The following is a 21206-nucleotide window of genomic DNA, read 5'->3' as shown; positions in this document are numbered from 1 at the left end:
CACAGATTACAAGTGTCTCTTCCCACCTCCGAGTTCAGGGACCTCAGCTTGATGCCCTGAAATCAGCCACGGTGGGAGTATTTACACCATGGAAATGGGCAACCACTACAAATCAGGGCTTTCCTCTTCTTTCAGGAATCCATTGTTAAGCATCTCCCAGCACACCACCCCCTTACTTTCTTTCACCCCTTGCCTTGTGAAACGCCCCCCCCAGTGAAGGGCTCGTGGCTCCTGCCTTCCCCACCCAAAAATGAAAGGAGAACTCAGACTGAGGAGGGAGGTGCCAAAGTACCAAACTTCCAAGAGTGTCAAAATGCCTGAATCCTTCTTCAAATTCTCACACTGCTTGTCTCTGTGGCCATGAGTCAGACTGCATTGAAAGAAATATGGTGCTGCCCCAGGAAAACTTCCCAGGCCAAGCTCTATGTATTGTCCAATCCCACAATCGAAACTGAAAACAGAACATCTAGAAGAGGGAATGTGTGTTTGGGATGTGGGGCTGCCTCCAAACCCATTTCTCACCCCCGCCTCTTGTATATTTGCAGGTGGGAAGCCTGTCCACCTCTTCTTCTCTTTGAAATACCCACAACCATAGTCGGTGCACCCCACACAACAACGACGACGATTCCTCCAATGTGTGGGTGAAGTTCACCTTTAGAAAATGCAAAAACAAAAGAAAACAAAACAGATGTGAAACAGGCAACTTGCCTTCCATTCTTCCACCAAGTATGCCCATTTCCGACGTCCAAATAATGAATGATGAAATGTCTTTAAGAAGAAACTAAGAAGAAGAAGAAGAAGAAAAGAAAAAAATATATATATCAAACAGCCCCCTAAGCCTATTATGTAAACCTGACATTTGTGAAATATGTAAAATTGTCAAATGAATTTCTGAACTTAACTGTATAATTGGCCTAAGGTTCCATCCTGGGGCTTTGTAAAGTCTGTCTTTGGAGTTTCTAGAAGGATCTCTACTCATATGCTAAAGATGTGTCCCAAATGGAAAGTGAAGGCACCGAGCCTCCCTCCCTGTTTGTTCAAGGACACCGTGATTCTGACCTAAACGTTACCCCAAATCAGCTGCACGTTTGGTTTAATTTTGAATTGAATTCTCAGCACCGGTTTCTGGAGTCTGGGGCTCATGGTTTGAAATGCCGGTTGGACTCCATGTGAGACGGCATTGGGGTTGAGAGAATGACTAAGACTTATGGGGCTCCCCAGGAGCAAAGGGGGGGACGGGGTTGGGCTAAGTTGCACTGGAGCCAAAGAGGCCATGACCTTTGGATGGTCAGCTCCTGCCACCTTCTCAGGGATGCCGCCCCAGGGCAGGCTGGGACAATGTGCAAGGAGGCAGTTGGGACAAGGGATGGAGAAGGAGAATCTTCTACAAGATCTGAAACTTCCAGGCACTCTGATCCTTGTAGTCCAGGGGGTCCATGGGGTTGTAGGTGAATTTCCAGGTGCCTGTGGGGTCCTTGAATTCTAAGCTGTCCACAGGGCTGTAGGTACCATAGCTCTGGCCTGACAGGGAGGTGGGGGACTGGGTGAGTGAGGGCCCCATGGAGGGGCCAGAAAGGGGGCTGAGAGCCGGGCCCCCCAACTGGGGCACCATGGGAGAAAGGTAGGGATCCAGGCCGCTGAAATAGGAGCTCGGCGACCCATACGCCGAGGGGGAGGAGCAGAAAGCAGAGGCGGGGGCGTAGGTCATGGCGTAGGGCGCCGACATCAGAGAAGGGCCCGAGGCCACTAGCCCAGCCCGCTGTGCCTCGGGCAAAGGGGACTCTGAGGCCGGACTCCAAATGGACACCGTGGCCACTGCCGTGGTGGGGGAGCCTGAGGGCCCGGGTAGAGGGGGGCTGTAGGAATCTGAGATGCCCAGCGGGTCTGGACAGACATCCGTGGACGATCTTGGAGAGGTGCCTGCCTTTCTCTTGGCAGGACGAGCCTTGGCTTGTGCCCCTGGGGGCTGCTGTTGCTGTTTCTGCTGCTGCCGCTGCTGTCGACACTTAGCCCTGCGGTTCTTGAACCAGACCTGGGGGTGAGAGGGGAGGTCGGGGTGGGTGAGCGGGAAGGAGGCCCAAGGGAGCCTTCATGGTGCCCAGGAATGATGACATACAGTTGTGTGTATATACGTACAATATACATACATACCTACTTTCATCTGTCCAATCCTATGCACAGATGTACACATACTATCACACAAACAAGCATATATACATTCATACATACATCGTACACACATACAATCATACACACGCACATGTACACATTTACCCATCCATCCATCCATCCGTCCATCCATCCAACTGGTTAATAAGCATGGATTAACCATCTTCTACTACTCTGGGGACACACAAGTGAAGCTGACATTCTAGTTGAGAGAGACAGGTTAAAAATAAACAGGAAGTCAACAAATTACATAGTATTTAGAAAGAGATAAATACTATGAAAGAACCGTTGATCAGGATAAGGGCGGGCAGCAGGCTGGGGTGGCAGGGGAAGGTTGCGGCTTCAAACGCCAAAGGGGGTGTAGGTCTCATTGACTAGCAAGGTGACTTGATTGGTTGATAAAGACTTGAAGACGGTGATGGGGAATATACTTTCCAGGTAGAGGGAACAGAGACTGCAAAGGTCCTGAGGCAGGAGTGTGCTTGGTGGGCATGCTAGAGGAAGGACCAGGGGCCAGTGTTGCTGGAGTAGAGTGAGAAGGGGTAGGAGTGTAAGAGAAGACGCCAGCGAAATAATAGAGGCGAGGGATTACTAGGACACGTTATGACTTTGGCTGTGACTTTGCGACCTCTCCCTCTTCCCTTCACTCTGGGTCCCAGGAAGGACCAGAGGAGTCCAGAGACCAGAACACCCCACCTGAACCCTGGACTCAGGCAGATTGATCTTCAGAGCCACCTCCTCACGGGCATACACGTCCGGGTACTGAGTCTTAGCAAACAGGGCCTCCAGCTCCTCCAACTGGCTTCGTGTGAAGGTGGTCCGTTCCCGCCGCTGTTTTCTCGGGGCGCCTGGTGTAGGGACAGGAAAATGGGACCTTCAGGTGACCTGAGACGCCGTTCTCTTCATCTGCTGATGTGAGGTCCTGAGCGTACACGGGATGCCAAGAAGCTCCTTCTGGGTGTTCAACTGCCCAAACTAAGGGGGTGCCGATTCCCTGAACTTCTACACCTCACTCTGTCCCCCTGGGAAATGGAGTCCCCCTTTGTCTGTCATTGGGGGGCTCATGCTTCTCCCTGAGGAGAACTGGCTTTAGCCATGTAAGGAGGTATATGAGTTTGACTTTCATCCCCTTTCTAAAATTTCTTCTGCACTAAGACATGCAGTTGAAACATGACATCTTGGATACACAGCCTATAAAAGTGGCAGGTCCATAACAGTCAACTTAATAAAGTTTTTAAAAAACACCTAAAGAATAATGCCACCAAAAACAGAGTGCTTCCTTCTCTGAGAAATAAAGCACTGCTAACAGGTGGGGATTCCTCCGGGTCCCCCTTCCAGATCGCTTCCCTCCTTCACCCCAGAGGGAACGACTATCCTCTATTTCTATGATGGTCCCTATGGTTACCTGCATCCCTAAGAGATGTGGAGGGGTGTTTGGCATTTACAGGTGAACACATTTGGCTGGTGTACGGCCCTCACGGCACCCCTGGAAGTGCCCATCCTCCTCCTGAGGGCAAGGGACCCCAGAGGTCCCCAGAAGATGGGGGCCAGCTGGGGGTGGCGGGGAGAAGGACCGTACTCACTCGGGTAGGACACAGCTTGGTGCATTAGATCCACGCTAGGGCCGCTCAGGGCCAAGGCGTTGACGGAATAGTGGGGCCCCGGGTTCATATACGCCATCATGATCCTCGAGGATGCTGGGGCCCAGGTCAGTGGGCCTGCAAGAGAAGGGTGGGCACTCAAGCACTCCCCAGTTCATCACCGCGTGGTTCACATCCTGCCTCAGTCTCTTCTTAGGCAACTTATCCCCCTCTCTGTGCCTCAGTTTCCCCACCTATAAAAGAGTCCTCTGCTTAAGGTCATCAAAGCTTCAATGAGACTCTAAAGCAGAGAGCGAAAGCTGTAATGGGCATGTAAATGGAAGCTCTTATTCCTACTCTATCCTTTTAACAAATCTTCCTGCCACTCCCTTGTCTGAGATCTTTTTTCTTCTAGCACCACAAAAAAGATGTTCAGCCTCACGCAGAATCATGGTAAGTAGGGTGACCAGTTGTCCCTGTCTGCCAGGGATGGAAGGGTTTCTAGGGATGTGGAATTTCAGTGCCAAATCTGGAAGAGTCCCAGATAAATCAGGATAGATGGTCACCCCAAGGGAGAGTCACAGTCAAACGACAGTAAGCGATGATCCTCCGCAACCGTTTTTGACACATCAGCTTGGCAAAGATCAAAGAGGCTTGGTACCCGCGCGCCTAGAGCCTGTGCTCTGCAACAAGAGAAGCCACCGCAATGAGAAGCCCGCGCACCGCAAAGAAGAGTAGCCCCCGCTCGCCGTAACTAGAGAAAGCCTGTGTGCAGTAACGAAGACCCAGAGCAACCAAAAATAAATAAATAAAATATCATTAAAAAAAAAACAAAGAGGCTTGGTAACTCCAAGGCTGCCCTCAGAGTGGAGAAACAGGTTTTCCATGTCAGGGCGGTGGCAATGTGGATGGAACGAATTGGAAACGTTTATCAAAGAAAAATGCCATCTTTCCTTGGTGCCAGGAACTTGCCTTCAATGTGCCTCGGTCACCTCATCAGAAAATGGGAATGAGGGACTTCCCTGGTGGCACAGTGGCTAAGAATCCACCTGCCGCTGCAGGGGACACAGGTTCCAGCCCTGGTCCAAGAAGACCCCGCATGCCGCTAAGCAACTAAGCCCGTGTGCCACAACTACTGAGCCTGCACTCTAGAGCCCGTGAGCCACAACTGCTGAGCCCACGTGCCACAACTACTGAAGCCCGCGCACCTAGAGCCCATGCTCTGCAACAAGAGAAGCCACCGCAATGAAAAGCCCACATGCCACGACGAAGACCCAACACAGCCAAAATTAAATAAATAAAATAAATAAATTTATAAAAAAAGAAAATGGGAATGAAAATAGAACTTACATCTTTAGGTTGATGTGAGGGTCAAATGAATTAATGTGCATCAAATACTTAAAATAACACCTGACAGGTAGTAAATGCTACAAAACTGTGGTCAGTTATTATTATTTGCAAGCAGATGTTTGCATAGACTTTATGCTAGGATTTTTCTTTTATTGGAGTATAGTTCATTTACGATGTTGTGTTAGTTTCTGGTGTACAGCAAAGTGATTCAGTTCTCCATATATATTTTTTTCATATTCTTTTCCATTATAGTTTATTACAAGATACTGAATATGGTTCCCTGTGCTACACAGTAGGTCCTTGTTGTTTCTCTCTTTTATATAGAGTAGTGTGTATCTGTTCATCCCAAACTCCTAATTTATCCCTCCCCACCCAAGCTAGGACTTTTCATGCAGCGTATTTATAATTGCCAAAATGTGGAAGCAGCCTATATGACCACCAAAGGGGACATAGTAAGTAAATTATGTAAATCGATACGTTATGTTAAGGTTATATCACATCCATGCAAGAGAATACTGTGAAGTCATTTAAAAGGTATAAGGTTGTCCTCTATGAATGGATTTGAAAAGACCTCTAGTATATAGTTAAGAAAGATGATCTTAAACTTGGCAATGAGACAAAAGGATGACAGCATGTCACTTCCTGGTTGTCCTGGAGCCTCATCTAGCAGACCAACCCAAGCATTATTTCCTTTTCTAGGGGACTGTACCTTTGTTCAATTGATTGTCCACTATCGATTAGGATCCAGACACTGACAAGGTAAATGGTAACTTCCAGAAGTTTGGTTGTCAATCATTTGTCTCTGGTAGAAAAGATAACCTCAGAGGTTAGTTTTGTTGCCCTGTAGAACTTGAACTAGCTTCATATCTAAAGTGACCAACTTTCTTTGGCATGCCTTTCCTGAATAATGGTATTAACCTCTGTTTTTTGAATTCTCCTTTGAAACAGCCAGTTCCCTCATTCAGGATTTAAATAAATCTTTGACCTGCACTTATTACATGTGCCTAAGAGTCAGGCTTTTAATTTTTTATTACACTTTGGCAATAGGTGTGTGTGTGTGTGTATCAGATATCCTATATTACCAAATTATATATACAATATATATTATATTCAAAGGAATATATCCTTTGAATATATATATATATTTCAAAGGAAAAAAACAGTGTGTATAGCATGCTACCATTTGTGATTTTTAAAAACAAGGCAGCAATATATACATATAAAATATATTTATATAAATGTATATCTGTATCTGCATAGAAAATTCCCAGGAAGGACACAATATGTAGTAAAAGTGGCTGCCTCTGGGGAGTTGTGTTATATCCATACCTTGTTTTTACAGTTTGGATTACTTTTTAACCATGAGTGAGTATGTTACCTTTTCAACAACAAAACCAAGAATACCATCTATTTAAAAGAGAGAGAGAGACTTCCCTGGTGGTCCAGCGGGTAGACTCCGTGCTCCCAATGCAAGGGGCCCGGGTTCCATCCCTGGTCGGGGAACTAGATGGCATATGCATGCCGCAACTAAGAAGTCCACATGCCGCAACTAAAAGATCCCACGTGCCACAGCTAGGACCCGGCACAGCCAAAAGAAATAAATAATAAGTAAATAAATATTAAAAGTTCTCCTTTAAAAAAAAATAAATAAATAAAAGGGAGAGAAAGAACCTTTCCAGGACTCCCTATCGCCCTAGTTAAGATGGCCTCAGGAGACCTCTCGGCCTCTCCGGAAACTTCCAATAAGCTGTCCCAGGCCAGGAATGCCTCCTCTACCCCCAGTCCAAAGACCCCTCTCACCAGCTAACTAACCCCTTCTCTTCCTCCAGGTCACAACTCAAACATAACTTCCCAGGAAAGCCAGCCCATACCCTAGACGGGATTACAGACACACACACACACACACACACACAAACACACACACACACACAAACACACACACACACAAACACACACACACACAAACACACACACACACACACACACACACACACACACTTTCTTTCTCCTGTTCTTCAGGAATCACACCTGTTAAATATGCCATATTTATGAGTTTACCTGTCTCCCCCAATGCTGTCAGCTACCTGAGAACAGAGACTAGGAATGTCTCACTCCCTGCGGTGTCCCCAGTGCCCCCCAATAAATATGTGAAAAATAAATAAATGCTTAAAAAATGGATGACATTTATTTGAGCTCCCACCCCTTCCTTCTCTCACTGCCCTGTCCTTCTCAACCCTCCCTTGGTAGGCAGAGTTCTATTTATCATAAATTGAAGTTCTGATGTCCATTCAGTAAATATTTTTGAGAGTTCTAGGCACTAGGGATACAGCAAGAAATAAGACACAGAGCATCTCTGTTCTCATGAGATTGAACTTCGAGTTCCTGGTCAGGGAAACAAACAGTGGACAAGGAAAGAGATTTTTTTTTTAGAGAATCAAAATGCTTTCGGATAAAAAAAAAAGAAAAGAAAAAAAAAATGCTTTCCGAAAATTTCAAGAACTCCGAGAAAAATTAAATGCGGTAATAGGAGAGGGACAGGGTTTGGGGTGAGGGTGAGGCATCTAATTTAGGTGAATGATCAGGGGAAGACGTCTCTCTAAGAAGGTGACTCTGGAGCTGCCGTGGGAGGACCGCATCAGCCGTGGGAGGATCTCGGGGTAGAGGTCTCCAGGCAGAGGGAACAGCAGGTGCAAAGTTCTGGAGGCTGGAATCGTTTTGTCTTATGGAGGAGAATCAAGGTGTCCAGTGTTACTGGAGCAGAGTGACCAGGGCAGAAAGTGGACTAAGATTATGTAGGACCTGATAGGAAAGTCACAGGGATGCTCAGTGCTGATAATAACCATAAAAGTAAAAACCACCACATAAATCCTGAGAATCAAGTGGTGTCCTAGGTAGTGGCTGGTATTTACACCCTAAAGTTGTCTCCTTCCACGGAGCAGGGCTACGTGTGCAACCAACAGGATATTGTGGAAATGACAGTGTGACTTCTGAGGCTGGCCCTCTCTCTCTGGGAAATCGAGCTGCCATGCTTAGGATGCTTGAGCAGTCCTATCTGTGTGGCAAGAACTGAGGCCTCCTGCCAACAGCCATGGGAATGAACCCCCAGGGAAGCTGATTCTCCAGCCTCAGCGGAGTCTTCAAATGACTGCAGCCCCGAATAACATCTGACTACCACAGCACGAGACACCATGAGCCAGAATCGTCCAGCAACACCATTCCTGGATTCCTGTGACCTCAGAAACTATACAACATCATAAATATTTATTGTTTTAAGCTGCTAAGTTTGGGGCTAACTTGTTACACAGCCACAGATAACTAATACAATACTTCCCAGTGCAGGATGGCATTGAGTCCTCAGCATAACCTTGGGAGGGAGAGACTGTATTACTACTACGTTCACATTTTACAGGTAAGAACATCTTCAGTCTCAAGTGCTATGACCTGCCCAGGGTCACTCACAGGCTGTGAGTGGGGACAGTCTGAGTCCCCTCTGTCCTCTTCCTCTTCTCCAAGGAGCGATGATCTTTCACTGGAGCCTCCGGAGAGAGTGGAAACAGGGAGGCTGGTGAATTTGCCCTCTAGGGACAATTTGCAGGGCTTAGAACAAGAGCCTCCACTTCCACTGAATCTGTCTTTACCACAGAATCTACATGGAGTTACCCGGCTAAGGGGTTGGTCTTCCAGGAAAGCCTAGATCTCTCTCACTGGGCTGATCCCAATCTACAGGCAGAAGATCTGAGTCTCGGCGGGAGGTGGGTGCTCGACCAAAATCAAGCAGCTGATAATGATAATGACCTCCAAGACTGAGGGTTTGCCCACTCCTCAGATCATCAAATAAGGAAGGGCGGGACCTCCCACAGGGGTTAAGAATCCACCTGCCAATGCAGGGGACACTGGTTCGAGCCCTGGTCCGGGAAGATCCCACATGCCGCGGAGCAACTAAGCCCATGCGCCACAACTACTGAGCCTGCGTTCTAGAGCCCGTGAGCCACAACTACTGAGCCCGTGTGCCACAACTACTGTAGCCCGCGCACCTAGAGCCCATGCTCCACAAGAGAAGCCACCGCAATGAGAAGCCCGCGCACCACAACGAAGAGTAGCCCCCACTCGCCACAACTAGAGACAGCCCGCATGCGGCAACAAAGACCCAACGCAGTCAAAAATAAAAAATAAATAAATTTATATATTAAAAAGAAAGCGCTTGGTGGAAACGATGTTGGCAAAGAATGATAACAACAAAAATGATATCGGATGTCCCCCAAAGCCTTTCTCTGGGTTAGGCAACAGGATGAGGTTTCCAGAGCTTCTCTCCTCTGAACAGCTTTGTGTGTCAATGTCCAGGAGCACAGACAGCAACTACAATGTCTGTCTTTCATTGACAATTTACGGTGAGCCAGACAGCAACCCTTTTTCATCCTGCCGGGTGAATTTCAAGGCAATGATGTTTCATAATCCCAGATGGTGGAGCCAGGGAAATCCCATCCCTGCCCTGGGGACCAACTAGTGGGGCCCTAGGCTGGTGCTTGGGCTCCTGGGGTTCAGCAGCCGCTGGGTCCAGGATCTCACCTGAGCAGGTGCTCGGACAGGTGAGGCCTGAAGGCTCACACCCATCTTGTGGGTGGTCCTGGAGATAATCTACAGTTGGTGAAACGAAACCTTGAGGGGAGGAAGGTCCCTGCCCAAGGTCAGGCAGGAGATCCTCCAACCATAAGGACCTCCAGTTGGAATCCCCAACTGCTCAGACACAGCACCTTGGACATAAGATCTCGGGGAACAATAATCCGTGAGAACTTCCCACGAGGTACATCCTATTGTCATCTCCACTCCACAGAGGAGGAAACTGAGGCTCAGGGAAGCAGAGTCCCTGATCCCATCACACGGGTCAGCAGCAGAGCCACAGCTGAGCCAGCACCTGCCCCCCCAGCCTGCACCCTCTTGACCACCAAGCTACGTGACCTCTTAGGAGGCTCACCAAAGGCTCACGGAGCTCAGATGTCCATTTCTCAGATGAGGAAACTGAAGCTGAGAGAGGTTCTGTCAATTCTCGAGGACACACGGGGGTGAGTGGCACAGCCAGGAATAGAAACCAGATATCTGGGCCCCAGAGCCCTGCCCTTGACTCCCCAAATCTACTTGGGGGTCCCCCAAAGCAGGATGAAGCCAGCCCCCTCCTCTGTCACTGCAGCCCAGGCCTGTGACATGGGCTTCCCGTGAGTCATCTGACTAGATCACCGTGGCAACTTGTCATTGTCCCCACTTTGCAGATGAGGAAACTGAGGCTCAGAGTGACCTCACACAGACCCACGTGGCTCCACGTCAGCGCAGCAAGACTCCGCCCCCAGCTTTGTCCGGTCTCTGCAGCCCCCGTTGGCTGGAGACAAGGAACTGGGTGTCGTGCTCATCACTCAAGATTGGACATGGGAAAAGCCAGAGCCTCTGGGGAAAATGAGGTCCCCAGGTAAGCAATTCACCCCCACTTTATCCCCCAATCAGTGCATTCCCAGCTCCCTCGGGCAGTCTCATAGTCTCCCCTTCTTCCCTCCTGCTGCAGCCACAAAACCTTGACTCTGTGTGCTTGTGTCTCTTCAATTCTATTTCTGTCATTCATCCATCCATCTGTTCACCAAATATGTAGGCATCCCACATACCAGGCACTGGGAGGAAATCAAGGTTCAGTGGGGTAGATGGGCAATGAGTAGATAAACACACACATGAAGAGAGAGTTTCAGGCTGCGGTAAGTTTTAAAGAAAATACAACAGGGAGATGTGCCGGGGAGTTGCCTTCAAGCTGTGAAAAGCCCCCCAGCCCTGGAAGCTGGAGGGCTTGCTCGTGTCGCCTCCCCAACAAGATGCCCCTGAAGCTTCTGGAACCCCCATGCCATGGGCCAGCTTCCCCTGTCCGTCCGCACACACACACACACACACCGCCTGCCCCACTGCAGTCACAGCCTGCACCCGTTTCTCCAAACATCAGGACGGACCCTCTGATCCACGTAGGATTATCCAGAAACATCACACACTCCTTCTCCATCCCTGTGCCAGACGTTAAAAACACAGCCACGAATAAAATGTACCCACCTCTGCCCCCTCCTGCCCCCTCCCTCGCTCCGCCTTCCTCCACCTCCTCCGCTGCCCCTGCAGGCACTCACCTTCAGAAAGTAGGGATGAAGCTCTCCTGGTGGCCTGGGATGGAGTAGTCAGACAGCAGAAGCTGAAGGAAATGGGTCCCCTCACATGGGGAGATTTTAAGCCCTGGCTGGGAGTGATGTCATTTGCCGTGGCCTGGATCTCAGAGGGTAATCCTGGCCCGGGTGGGGACTCAACTGGGCGCCAGGAGGTGACATTGGCGGGGAGGGGGAGGGGCACCCGTCTGCCTAATCCCCTCCTCGCCTCCCCACCTCCATGACATCTTGGCAATTAGGGCTGATGGGGAAGGGCGGCCCCAGGTCCCGCCTGTGATCAGGAGTCCCCATTCCTCAGGGAAGTTCTTCCTGAAGTCTAATTGGTGTCCCTCCAGCTTCGGCTATTTTCCCACCAAAGAGGAAGGAGAGCGATGTTGGGTGCTCCTGAGAGATCATTCAAGAAACGAGGGTCGTGGGGCTTTCTTCTCTCTCTCTCCTGGGTCACCCTTTCTCTCCCCAACAGTCTGTCTGCCCGCTGAGTCATCTCTGCACTGTCCCATTGTTTTCCTTTCTGCCTCAGTTTCCCTTTTTCCTCTTTCTTTCCTCAGTTTCTATCACTCTTTGATATCAACGTCTCCCATCTCCTCTTCTCCCCTGGGTTCTCCTCTCTCTCTACTTGTATCATCTCCATCTCTATCCCTATCTGTCCCTCCCTCCCTCCACGCCTTTGGTCTTCATTTGGGGTTTCCGTGCCTCAGTTTCTCTTTGCTTTGACCCTCAGGTTGTGCCACTGCTGCCCGTCTGCCTGTGTACCCCTGTCTCATTCTCCAACTCTGGGTCTCTCTGTCCCTGTCTTTATTGGTTTACCTGTCTTTCTGTCTTGGTCCCTCTTGTTGTCCGTCTCTCATCCACTCTCTGTGCAGCCCTGTCCTTGTTTTGGTCTTGGCCTCTGTCCTTGTCACCCTGTGACACCAGTCTCCCCTACGCCTTGCACCAGTACCTCTCTCCTTTATCCAACCTCTTAAGCTCGAATCTCTGCTCTTGTTTCTCTCTCTCTCTTTCCCTGCCTCTTCCTCTGATTCTTGCTTTCTTTCTCTCTAGCTTCCCCCCTCATTTCTTTCTCCCTATCTTGGTACCTCTCTTGTTCTGTACTTCTGACTATCCTTGTTTCTGCCTCCCTCTGAATTTTCTTCTCTCTGTCCTTCTCTGGGTGTGTCTCTCTCTCTGGATGTTAATATCTCCCTGAGCTCCTGGACCCAAATGGGTCTGTTCTCCATCTCCATCTACCCCAACATCTACCTACGTGCATGAGGTCTCCGTAATCCCGCCTTGTGGCTGGGTCATTGTGTCTCACCATAAGGGGCCCTTTCTTCCTTCACCCCCCTCCCAACCCCCTGCTAGGAGAGATTAAGGCCAGTAGCCTGGCTGGGGAATCAGGGCCGGTCTCATTAGCTTGAAGAGCCAGGGGTGACAGGGAGAGAGGGAGGGGTTGCCTGACCCTCACTGGCGGGCCAAAAGGCTACTGATGGGAGGATCCAGTCCTGTAACAGACCCTCCTGGCCCACCAGAGAAGGGAAGGAAAGCTGGATGTCAGGGAGAGGAAGAAAGAACAGGTCCTCAAAAGCCCCCGGGGAAAAGGTGTCAGCTTCTCTTAATCACCTCCCCTGAATTTTCCTACCCAGAGTCCCACCAGGCTGGGAGGGTGTAGAGAGCTGGGTTTCAGGTCATGCACGTGGCCCTGGGGTCAAATAAACTGAGTCTAAATCCAGGCTACTCCTCCCCTGAGGCAAATAGCTCTTTCTTTTCTCATCTACACCCAGCGAGCAACTCAGGAAGAAACTTTGGCAATCAGCCTTGCCTTCTCCCTTTTTTCCTCACCTCCCTCCCACCCCCAGCTTCCCCACCCCCACCCCCAACCAATCTTCCCATAAATCCTGTCATCTCTTCTTTCAGCTAATTGTTCAGCTGAAAACTACAAAACACTGCCGGCAGAAAGTAGACTCGTCAATAGCGACATATACGGGCGGCCCTCTGTATCCACAAGTTCCGTATCCGCAGACTCACAACCGAGGATCAAAAATACTTGGGAAAAAAATTTTTTTTCCAGAAAGTTCCAGAAACTTGAATTTGCCACGTGCCAGCAACTATTTACATAGTCTTTACACTGTATTTACTACCATTTACAAAGCGTTTACTTTGTGTAGGTATTGTAAGTAAGCAAGAGATGATGTAAAGCACACAGGAGGACGTGCATAGGGGACATGCAAATACCGCAACATTTTATATAAGAAACTCGAGCATCCTTGGATGTATCTGTGGGGGACTTTGAACCAATCCCTCGTGGATATGGAGGGATGACTGTATCATGTTCATGGATTGGAAGACTGAGTATTAAGATGTCAATTCTTCTCAAACTCATCTTTATTTTATTATACAATTTTTAAAGGTTACTTTCATTTACAGTTATTACGAAATATTGTCTATATTCTTCGTGTTGTACAATACATCCTGGAGCCTATCCTATACCTAATAGTTTGTACCTCTTACTCCCCTACCCCTATTTTCCCCCTCCCCCCTTCCCTCTCCCCACTGGTAACCACTAGTTTGCTCTCTATATCCATGAGTCTGCTTCTTTTTTGTTATATTCACTAGTTTGTTGAATTTTTAGATTCCACATATAAGTGTTATCACATAGTATTTGTCTTTCTCTGTCTGACTTATTTCACTTAGCATAATACCCTCCAGGTCTATCCATGATTTTGCAAATGGCAAAATTGCATTCTTCCTATTGTATATATATACACCACATCTTCTTCATCCATTCATCTGTTGATGGACACTTAGATTGCTTTCACATCTTGCCAATTGTAAATAATGCTGCAATGAACATTGGGGTGCATGTATCTTTTCAAATTAGTGTTTTTGTTTTCTTTGGCTATATACCCAGAGTGGAATTGCTGGATCATATGGTAGTTCTACTTTTAATTTTTTGAAAAACCACCATACTATTTTCCACAGTGGCTGCACCAATTTACATTCCCAAAATAGTGTACAAGGATTCCCTTTTCTCCACATCTTCACGAACACTTGTTATGTGTAGTCTTTTTGATGATAGCCATTTTGACAGTGTGAGGTAATATCTCGTTGTTTTGAATTGCATTTCTCTGATGATCAGAAATGTTGAGCAGCTTTTCATGTGCCTGTTGTCCAGCTGTTATATCTTCTTTGGAAAAATGTCTATTCTGCTCTTGTACCCTTTTTTTTTTTTTTTTTTTTTTTTTGCGGTACACGGGCCTCTCACTGTTGCAGAGCACAGGCTCCGGACGTGCAGGCTCAGTGGCCATGGCTCACAGGCCCAGCCGCTCCGCGGCATGTGGGATCTTCCCAGACCAGGGATCGAACCCGTGTCCCCTGCATCGGCAGGCGGACTCTCAACCACTGCGCCACCGGGGAAACCCTCTTGTACCCATTTTTTAATCAAGGGGCTTTTTTAAATATATTGAGTTGTATGAGCTGTTTATATATTTTGAATATTAGCCCCTTATTGGTCATATCATTTGCAAATATTTTCTCTCATTTGGTAGGTTGTCTTTTTTGTTTTGTTGATGGTTGTCTTTGCCATGCAAAAGCTTTTAAGTTTAATTAGATCCCATTTGTTTATTTTTGCTATTTCCTTTGCCTTGGGAGACAGATGCAAAAAATATATACATATATATTGCTACGGTTTATGTCAAAGAGTGTTTTGCCTATGTTCTCTTCTAGGAGATTTGTGGTTTCCAGTCCTACATTTAGGTCTCTAATCCATTTTGAGTTTATTTTTGTATACAGTGTGAGAAAATGTTCTAATTTCATTCTTATACATGTGGCTGTCCAGTTTTCCCAGCACCACTTATTGAAGAGCCTGTCTTTTCTGCATTGTATATTCTTGCCTCCTTTGTCATAGATTAATTGACCGTAAGTGCATGGGTTTATTTCTGGGATCTCTATTCTGTTCCATTGATTTATGTGTCTGTTTTTGTCCCAGTATCATACAGTATGGTGACTGTAGCTGTAGAGTATAGTCTGAAGTCAGAGAGTATTTGGTCAATTGATTTTTGACAAATGTTCCAAAGCAAGTCAACAGGGAATTCTTTTCAATAAATTGTGCTTGAACAATTGGATATCCACATTTAAAAAAAAAAAAAAAAGAAGAACCTCAATCTCTCCTTCATACAATACATAAAAGTTAATTTGAGATCACAGTCTTAAATATGAAAAGCAGAAGTATAAACCACCTATAAAAAAAGAGAAATATTTTCTTGACCTGGGGGAGTAGGCAAAGATAGATGGGACAGAGAAAGCAATAACCATGAAATAGAAAATTGATAAATTAGACTTAATCAAAATGGGAAGATTCTACCCTTCAAACAACATCAAGTTAAAGAAAATCCTAGCCACGGTCTGTTAGAAACTATTTGCAAAACATATAGCTGGGGGGCTCCCCTGGTGGCGCAGTGGTTAAGAATCTACCTGCCAATGAAGGGGACATGGGTTCGAGCCCTGGGCCGGGAAGATCCCACATGCCACGGAGCAACTAAGCCCATGCGCCACAACTACTGAGCCTGCGTCTAGAGCCTGTGAGCCACAACTACTGAGCCCGCATGCCACAACTGCTGAAGCCCGCGCACCTAGAGCCTGTGCTCCGCAACAAGAGAAGCCACCGCAATGTGAAGCCCGCACACCGCAACAAAGAGTAGCCCCTGTAGCCCCGCTCGCCGCAACTAGAGAAAGCCCATGCAAAGAAACGAAGCCCCAACACAGCCAAAAGTAAATAAATAATATAAATAAATTTATTTTTTAAAAAATGTATAGCTAGCAAAGACCTTATATCCAGAATACATAAGAAAGACTCTTTCAACTCAATCATAAAATAGCTGGAAGAGACACTTCACAAAAGTTATACAAATGGCCAATAAGGGCACAAAAAGATAGTCAACATTATTTGTCATTAGGGAAAGAAAAATTAAAACCACAATGAGATATTACATATGACCAGCAAAATGGTTACAGTGAAAAGGATCATCACAAATGTTGGTGAGGTTGTGGAGCAACTGGAACTCTCACACTTTTTGGTGGGAGTAGGATGGTGAAGTCACACTGGAGAACTGCTTGGCTATTTTCTATAAAGGTGAACTATTTTAACCTTATAAGTTGATCCACTTCTAGATATTTATCCAAGAGAAATGAAAACCTATGTCCACCAAAAGACCTGTACAGAAACGTTCATAGCAGCTTTTTTTTTCACACTACTCCCAGATGGGAAACAACTCAAATGTCTCCTGAGCTGTAAAAGAACAGAGTGTGGGGCTTCCCTGGTGGCGCAGTGGTTGAGAGTCCGCCTGCTGATGCAGGGGACACCGGTTCGTGCCCCGGTCCGGGAAGATCCCATCCGCGGCTGGGCCCGTGAGCCATGGCCGCTGAGCCTGCGTGTCCGGAGCCTGTGCTACGCGACGGGAGAGGCCACAGCAGTGAGAGGCTCACGTACCGCAAAAAAAAAAAGAACAGAGTGTGACATAGTCATAAAATGGAATACTACTCAGCAATGAGAAAGGAACATCCTACTAAATGTACAACATCATGGATGATTCACAAAACCTTTTGCTGAGTGAAAGAAGCCAGACACAAAGAGTGCATACGGCATGTAATATTGTGACTTATAATAAGAAATATATCTTTGGTCTTGGTACCATTCCTCACACAGAGCTCCTAAAACCTTTAGTTCCTGTGATGAGAAAGATAAAGGTGTCTTTTGTTATGATAATGAGGCAACCTTCAGAAAGCCCTAGGTGACTTAAGGATGGGCTGATTGCCAGGGGAACCAATCATGGGATTAGAGGATTAAACTTTCAGTCCCCTCCTCCTCTCTAACGCTCCCCACACACCTACCCCCTCCTAGGATGTGAAAGGAGCTAGAGATTGAGTTTAAATGCCAAGGACCAAGGACTTCATCAATCATGTCAATGTAATGAAACCTCCATAAAAACCCCAGAGGATGGGATTCTAAGAGCTTCGAGGTTGGTGAACTAGGACACATCTATGTGCTGAGACGGTGGTACATCCCAAACTCCACCGGTACAGAAGCTCCTGTGTTTGGGAGCCTTTTGGATCTCGTCATCTGTATCTCTTCATCTGGCTGTTAAAATCCTTTTGTAATAAAATAATCTAGTGAGTAAATGTTTTCCTGAGTTCTGTGGGCCCTCCCTAGCAAATTAATGAAACCCAACGAGGGGATCATGGGAACGTCCGATTTATGGCTGGTAGGTCAGGAGCACAGGGGACAATCTGGACTTGAGATTGGTGCCTAAAGGGGATGAAGGGGACAGTCTTGTGAGCCGGAGACTCAGCCTGTGGGATCTGATGCTGTCTCCAGGTAGGTAGTGTCAGAATTGTGTTAATTGCTTGGTAGTGTTGGAAAACACCCATTGAACCGTATCATTCCAAAGTTCCAGAACAAAACACATTTTTTTAAATCAGAAAATCATTGCCAGGGACTGGGGCAGGGGTTGGTCGTGGATAGATAATGGAGTTTGACTGCTTAGTGGATACAGACAGGATTTCTTTTTGGGGTGATGAAAATGCTCTGGAATTAGATAGTGGTGACGATTGCACAATCTTGTGAATATACTATATAAACACCACTGAGTTGTACACTTTCGGTGGTGAATTTTATGGTATATGAATTAGATCTCCATTAAAAAAAGAAGAAGCAAGTTGCCTGGAGTGCAGAAGGAGCATTAACTGCAAAGTGACATGAGGGAATTTTGGGGTGGTGCACATGTCCTGCATCCTGATAGGTCTGAGAAGGGTAAGCATTTGTCAAAATCCACCAAGCTCATCACTTAAAATATATGCATTTTAATGTATGTAAATTATGCCTTTATTTTTTTTTAACGGTATTGGAGGAAAATATCATCTCCAATCTAACTTCTTCCTCACCACCTTGACTGCGTGTAGCCTAGACCAGGAGGATGGCAGAAGCTTCTCTTCCCCACCGCCACAGCCTCAATCTTCATCAGTTCTCTGCTCAGGATTGGAGCATTAACTCCTCCCACAATTAGAAGACAATCCACCCTGTGCCCAGCTCTCTGTGATCTGGCTTCTAACCACTCACTCCCCTTCTGTCACCCTGGCTTCTTTCTGTCCCCATAACTAGCCAAGCACAAGGAAGGAGCCCATCATGGCCCACAAGACAGGGTCCCAGAGCAGCTGGGGGTGGACAGCAAGAGAAAGACAGGGACACTGAGGGAGATAAAAGGACTGAGAGATATAGTGAGATAGAGGAGAGGTACAAAGACGGAATAAATATTCATTTGTTCAACGACGGAATGACCAAGACGGAAAGGTACAAAAGAGAAAGAATCTTGGTGTTTGTCAAGGGCCCATGATTGCAGCAGGAGGGAATGGGGTTAGACTGCGGGGGTGGCCCCAGGTAGTGTGAGATGCTGGAGGACCCTTGCATCAGGTCATTGATGAGTTTCAGTCTCAGCTCTACCGCAAGATTGAGGGCTCCTCACACCTGCACCCCCATAGCTGCCTAACACATTCATGCAATTTTATTTTCTGTAAAATTCTTATCACTGCCTTGTTGCTTGTCTGCCCCTCTCATGGGAACGTGGGCTCCAGGAGGGCTGGGATCATATTCACCTTGTTCTCAGCTGTATTCCCAGTGCCTGGGACAGTCCCAGATGCATAGTAAATGCTCAAGAAATTTGGATGGGATGGATTAGTGGCGGAATGAATGGCAGAGGGGCAGAGGCAGGTAGACACGCACACAGGGAAGTTGTGGTGTGGTGTTACCAAAAGGACCAGGGACTCATGATGGCAGAAGAAGGGAGTGAGGTTGGGATGCCGGATGCTTCAGGGATCGCATTATTGCTGAGCTGATTACTTTGGGTTCTAACTAACCCATGAATCCAGGTTTCCCCCACCTCCCATGTCAGGAAGTGAGGGCGTCAATCCCAGCTCCTTGTCCCCAGTGGACACGGGAGCCACCCAGGCCTGCAGAGAGAGCGTGAACCAGCCAAGTCGGGGGAGTCTTGCCAAGGGCTGATGTTTAGCCCACCCTTTACTCGCTGTGTGGCCTTGGGCCATTCACATAACCTCTCTGGACCTCGGTCTCCTCATCTGTAAAGTGGGGACAATAACAAGTTACCACCATAATCCAGTCAGATGAGCCAAGAGAAGCCCATGTCACAGGCCTGGGCTGCAGTGAGTGCAGGGGAGGGGACTGGCCTCATCCTATTTGGGGGGATTCCAGGTAGATTTGAGGAGTCAAGGGCAGGGCTCTGGGACCCAGGATATCTGGGTTCTATTCTTGGCTGTGCCACTCACCCCTGTGTGTCCTTGGGAATTGACAGAACCTCTCTCGGCTGAGAAGTGGACATCTGACATCCGTGGGGCTGTGGTGAGCATCTTAGGCCATATAGCTTCGTGGTCAGGAGGGTTCAGGCTTGGGGGGCCGGTGCTGGCTCAGCCATGGCTCTGTCACTTATGTGTGTGATGGGACCTGGGACTCTGCTTCTCCGAGCCTCAGTTTCCTCCTCCGTGGAGTGGAGATGACAATAAGACCTACCTCGTGGGAAGTTTTCACTGGATTATTGTTCCCTGAGATATTATTCCCTAGGGCCTGGATGCCGTGTCTGAGCAGCTGGGGATTCCAACTGGTGGGTCCTTATGGATGGAGAACATCCTGCCTGACCTGGGGCAGGCACCTTCCTCCTCCAAGGCTTGCTTTCTCCAACTGTAGATTATCTCCAGGACCACCCACAAAGTGGATGTGAGCCTTCAGGCCTCACCTGTCCGGGCACCTGCTCAGGTGGGAGCCTGGACCTCACAGCTCCTGAACCCCAGGGCACCAACCCCACTGGTTGGTCCCCAGGGCACGGATGCTGATTTCCCTGGCTCCACCATTTGGGATTAGGAAACACCATTGCCTTGAAATTCACCCAGGTTGCAGAAGACTTAAAAAGACATTTCAAAAGTGAGGATAGGGCTTCCCTGGTGGCGCAGTGTTTGAGAATCCGCCTGCCAATGCAGGGGACATGGGTTCGATCCCTGGTCCGGGAAGATTCCCACATGCTGCAGAGCAACTAAGCCCGTGCGCCACAACTACTGAGCCTGCGCTCTAGAGCCCACGAGCCACAACTACTGAGCCCGCGTGCCACAATTACTGAAGCCCGAGCGCCTAGAGCCCGTGCTCTACAACAAGAAAAGCCGCCGCAATGAGTAGCCCCTGCTCACTGCAACCAGAGAAAGCCCGCGTGCAGCAATGAAGACCCAATGCAGCCAAAAATAAACAAATTTTTTTTTAAAGTGAGGATAGTAAATTGTCCATCAACTCACAATACAGGATGCAGTTTCATCAATCATCAGGGAAACGGAAATTAAGACCTCACAGTGATGCCTCTATGCCGCACTAGAATGCCTAAAATGGAAGGCTGACAATACCATGTATTAGATAGATAAACAGACATATATGTGTGTAATGTTATATATATCATAATTATATTATAGATCATATGACATATTATATATATTACATTAATATATTTGCATTTATATCTGTGTATGCAGATATATGGTGTATGCAGGTATATGTGTATGTCTATACTTACAAAATACTCTTTGGGCCCAATAGCGATGGCAGAGCCTGTGGTGCTGGACCAGGCCATAATGATATTAACCCTGTAGTGAATGGACCATAAGGACACACAGGGGCTCCAGAGGGACATAGGGATAAGGTCTCCAACCAACCCAGTTTTCTTGGGACTGTTCCATTTTAGCACTGAAAGCCCCACATTCTGAGAACCCCTGAACCCAGTCAAATACGGAGGATTGCTCCCCTATTTTGGGGAGGGGATATTGACCAAACTCAGGAGTTTATTTGGGTAGAACAGCTAGAACCTCCATACTGGTGTGTATACTGGACAAACTATCAGCTTCAGCG

General features: G+C 47.6%; 1 protein-coding gene across 1 annotated transcript; it reads right to left on the bottom strand.

Moving 5' to 3' along the window:
* Window positions 1-1384: 1384 nt before the first annotated feature.
* CRX (cone-rod homeobox) lies at window positions 1385-3852 on the bottom strand (the record flags this gene model as incomplete). Its single annotated transcript, XM_082863180.1, has 3 exons — window positions 1385-2032; window positions 2866-3017; window positions 3753-3852. 3 exons carry the CDS (start codon window positions 3850-3852, stop codon window positions 1385-1387), a joined length of 900 nt encoding a protein of 299 aa, XP_082719306.1.
* Window positions 3853-21206: the final 17354 nt, after the last annotated feature.

The sequence above is a fragment of the Leucopleurus acutus genome (genome assembly GCF_964270905.1).
Source record: "Leucopleurus acutus genome assembly, chromosome: 20".
Classification (NCBI taxonomy): domain Eukaryota; kingdom Metazoa; phylum Chordata; class Mammalia; order Artiodactyla; family Delphinidae; genus Leucopleurus; species Leucopleurus acutus.
This window is presented reverse-complemented; position numbering and strand designations above follow the sequence as displayed.